This window comes from Erigeron canadensis, chromosome 8 (genome assembly GCF_010389155.1).
Source record: "Erigeron canadensis isolate Cc75 chromosome 8, C_canadensis_v1, whole genome shotgun sequence".
NCBI lineage: Eukaryota > Viridiplantae > Streptophyta > Magnoliopsida > Asterales > Asteraceae > Erigeron > Erigeron canadensis.
The window spans coordinates 9336493-9341244 of NC_057768.1; the positions used below are offsets into that span (position 1 = coordinate 9336493).

General features: G+C 34.0%; 1 protein-coding gene across 1 annotated transcript; it reads right to left on the minus strand.

Annotated features, from left to right (window-relative positions):
- Nucleotides 1–587: 587 nt before the first annotated feature.
- LOC122579903 (peroxidase 64-like) lies at nt 588–3070 on the minus strand. Its single transcript, XM_043752161.1, has 4 exons — nt 2834–3070; nt 2541–2729; nt 1765–1927; nt 588–1231 (listed from the first exon to the last, which is right to left on the minus strand). The coding sequence occupies exons 1-4, from the start codon at nt 3035–3037 to the stop codon at nt 837–839; spliced, it is 951 nt and encodes a 316-aa protein (XP_043608096.1). The 5' UTR covers nt 3038–3070; the 3' UTR covers nt 588–836.
- Nucleotides 3071–4752: the final 1682 nt, after the last annotated feature.

Here is a 4752-nt window from a genome sequence, read left to right on the forward strand (position 1 = left end):
CTCGTGGGTGATAAGCCATTCACAGTGCCATATTGAAAAATATAGTTTTAATGCTTATTGTGTCATCAAAAGATGCCTGATTTGAACATGGAAAGCTTTTATGAACTATTTTAAGTACTTTGCGAGAACTGTCAGTATGATTTATTGACTTATCCAGATGATGATTGTTGTTCTATTAGATATATTTATGTTTGATCTAATCATATCTGGTAGATTGTAGAGGTGAGAAGTTGGTTGTTTAAGTGGGTTGGGTAACGGTTCAAAATTGGTTTGGGTCAAGGCAGGTAATTTTATTATGTGTTGGGTTGACCCAAAGGACTATTCATTAACAATTAGTTTGTCAGAAATCGTGGCCTAATTTTCTCTCTGTAATCAAATGAGCTTTGAGGTTTCATTCTGTAGCTATACATTTTTTGGGACTTTCATGCCATTTGATTTTTCTTTGTTACCCAGTTACTCCTTTCATTTATATAACTCATAAACTCGTTTGACACATATTTAGCAATTCCGTGTTCTTCATATAATCATATCTATCATACGTCTTCCTTTGATCAAAATTTGTAAAATCTTCAAAGAATTGTACCTATATCTTTATTATCTGGTATCACAAACTTCAACAATTTTGTAATAAATTTAATATGGCCATGTCATATTTTTGCATGGATTTCCCTCTTAACCACTCACAAACATGAGCCATAGTGCTTTGGCTTCCCTTTTATCTCATAACTTGCTACAACTAGTATTATAATCTCAACCCCTGAACAGAAAACAGAGAGCCTAACACTCGCAACTTGAGATTAGGTAATACATGATACATCCTTGCTGGTATACGTAGTTTAGTTTACCACCTTACAGTCTTTTCTGATCTCCTGACCACCCGTAATACTACTCATCTTGATCATAGAATTTATAAATGCCTTTGTGAATGCATCTTCTGAGCTTGCAAAATTAGCTGCCAGGTTTTTTGTTTTTGGGGAATCGAGCAAAGCTTTATCTGAAGAAAATAAAGCCTTTTGTTGGAAGATAAGTTTGTAGTATGTATTATCGAAACTTGTAGAAGAGGGATCCATTGGAACTCCTGCATTCTTTGCATTGTTTTTGGCTGGGCAAATGCTCTGTAGACTTGCAGCAAATGAAGGTTGCAGTGAAGGGTCAACACCAGTGGTGGAGTTGAAGTTGTGGATTCTATTTCTGAATGATGAACAATGGGAGAAACCGAGGGTATGCCCACCTACATTCCAGGTACATAGGGAAACTTCTGTTAGTTTTTTGATACTTATACAAATGTGTCTTTTTAATAACTATTTTCATTTCATGTCCTACAAAACTTTAGAGGTACAAAATGGGTGGGTCATGCAGATTGGGTAATGAGTTGCAGTCAAGCTGGTTATATTTTCTTCTTCTCTTTTTGTCAGTTCTATAAATAGTTAATGTGCATCAAGGATTAAAAAAACAAAAAAAAACACCTTGACAGTGATTTCCTAGTTCTTAAATCTGAGTTGTCAAGAGGTTTTCACCTTCGGTAAATTTTGACTTGTTTGACCTATTTAAATCGTTCCCCCCTTAGCTAACTCTTTAAATATTTTTTACATGCTACATTAGACAAATACTTTACTCGTAGTCTTTAACTATTAGTCTGATTTTCGAACCCATGGTAAAGGACAATGCGAGAAGATCAAAATCAATATTTTGAAATTAAAACTCTATTAAAAAGCAATACTGTGTTTTACGAGAAGACCAAAATGTTTTGTCAATTCAAGTTACCTGAAAGTGCCACCAAGTCGTTTAGGGATAGGCCTCTTTGAGCGAAGCTTTGTTGAAGTTGAGATATGTTGAAGGTTGGAGCTGGGAGTTGTATGGTTTCACTGGCCTTTGATGTTCTTCCATCTTTTCTTCCTTTAGGCACATCCCAGGATGGCCCTCCTGACTGTATAAAGTAAGCCAGAAACATTAGAAAATAAGGTTGTCATGTGGGCTCGAATTAATCATACTTGTATTTAATGTCATATAGGAACATATGTAATATCAACTTTAAAAAGGCCCAAGAAGATCTACCCATTACCATTTTGATGAAATTCCTAATAATGGCAAGTGCCCATACTTTAATGTTTGCTTGACAATGGGATATTGCAATATGGAAAATATTGTGGTTCTAATGGGATTGAACTATGGGAGGGTCAGAATCAATCACCTTAGTGACTTAGCGTAACGTTGTAGCTATTTAAGTACTCCATCTGCATTTATAGTGATGCTGAACATTCTAGTTATTTTCAAACCTCTCTTGGCCTTTTGGTGAAAGGTTATATATCTTTATATAGTATGTGTTATTATTATTATTTTTTTTCCCTTTGCAAACCTATATCTTATCTTCTTTTTTTTTACATCTGTAAAAAGCATGGAAGATCAAGCACGGTCATTTCTAAGTATAGCTGACCATTTTGACTCAATTACTTATAAATGAGTTGATTCAAATCATGTTCTTTTAAGTAGTATTTAAATGCATTAAGTTATTTTAAATCATCTTAAATCTTTGTTCTTACCAGCACAACTGAATCTCTTGCTGCCAAAGCTAATATGTCTGCACACGAAACTATTCCCGGGCATGCAGATTCAACTGCTTTTTTAGCATTGTCAATGACATAAAACGCATGCAAAGAAACATTAGGTGGTCCGTCTTTTTCAGCTTTGTTGTTACCCTTGGAATCCAGCAAAACAGAAGCATCACACCCCTTTGAAATAATCGACCGCATAGTTAGTCAATTTAGTCAACAAGATATAATACAACTTAAGCACAGACAGAAAATTATTAAAGATGAACAATTTTTTTGTATACCCTTATGAAACAGTCATGAAAGTGCATCCTTAGCAACGCTGCAGGGACTTTTTTGTCAGTCGTGGCTGCGTCTCTCACCGCTTTCCTGATAAGCGATTCTACATTAGGGCATGTTTTGGAATAATAATTCGAGCTTAGTGACATTCCATGTGAGAAAAGTGAGAGAATGAGTAGTGAAGTTAACAATGTAGACATGATGGCCATAGTTATTATATGTTTTTATATATGAACTCTATTTACTTTGCCACTCCTGATGATCTGCATGGAGTTATGGCTTGTTATTTATAGAAATATATGATGGAGCAGGGGTGGGGTATGATTTGACAGAGTGGTTCATGGTTGGTGCAATAACTAACTGATGGTGCATGGCTGATATTGGAGTATGTTTGAAGCATTAGTTAGCAAACAAAAATTGTCAATTCTTGGTTTTCATCTTTAGGCTTTTCATAACTTTATTTGGTGGATTGGTTACAATGTGTTGAAAGGACAGATTTGTCGTAAGATTAGATTCGAGTCACATAGACATAGTTAGTCATATTTATGATCCATGGGGTTAAAAAGTTATAAGATACCTGGTTTACCACTAGTTGGAGGTGACAATGTGACCAAAAGTGAGTCATATAAATTGGTCATTTTTTAGGAATACTTGATCTTTTACTGGTCAAAAAGGTAACTTTGGAAAATTTAGCATTACAGGTTGAACATGATGACGGTTGTCACAGTTTATCTATATTTAAGTTTCTTAGTGTTAGTATATAATCACGTAAAATGAACTTATGTCTAAAAATAATTTAAGCCTACAGGGTCACACGTCTCAACACAAATGTATTTAATATTAATTAATATACTTAATGTATTTAATTAATATGATCACGGATTAATTTAACGAATGGTCGTTAGAAATGTTAAAAACTAACGGTTACTAGTTAACAACGTTAGTTAAAGAGGACTTAATTTCCAAGAAAATTGACCCTAATCTATACCTATAAATATAAGGCTTAGGTTAAGGGTTTTTATATACAATTCAAGGAAAACAAAAACCCTCAATTCAAGGGTTTTTATATACAATTCAAGGAAAACAAAAACCCTCTCAATTCTCTCCTCCTCCCTCCTCTCTTGGCTTCGGCCGAACACACCCAAAAGCAAAGGGTTTTCGGTTTTGGTTGGTTCGATTATTAGGAAAGGAACAAAGGTTGTTTGGTTCGTGATCAATTACTAGCATACGTACATCTGTGTGTCGTGTGTGCAATCGTAGAGGGATATACTTCAAATCCTCATAAAAGTTTCTTACTTTTGATCTTCAATTAAAGGTATATGCTATCTCTTTTGGTTAATTAATTAACTACATAGTTTATCTTCCGCTGCGTGCTTTGTGATTTGATTTGATAAATTGTTATATATCCCAACACTTAGATTACTTGTTATGCATTTGTGTTGTTAGTAGTATTATTAGGATAACGTATTAGAAGAATAACTCATTCTTCATGCTATTCACAAAACGCTGAGAACCGGCAACAGTGACCCATATGTTTATCGCGAGGATAATATACGAAAGACAATTTTCAAACCAACTTGGCAACCCGTAAAGAGGAGTGTTAATCCACATTAGGAAAATATTAAGCTACGTATCTGGAGCCTAATTAGAAATATCATTTTTTTACAATTTGTATTACAATTAGTTGATTCTAATTAGCAATACCTAAATAGTTGAATAAATATTTTTTTACGGGTGATATGTGATATTGTATTTATTAGGAAAATTTAGAAGCAATTTTCATACTAAGCTCACAATTAATATTCTTGTAGCAATGACATGGAATTTATCGTACATATGAAGTTCATCATAAACATTGTTGATGCAGAGGGACTGCTTTCAGATTAGCTAGATATTTGAGAAAGAATTTACTCAATACAAACTT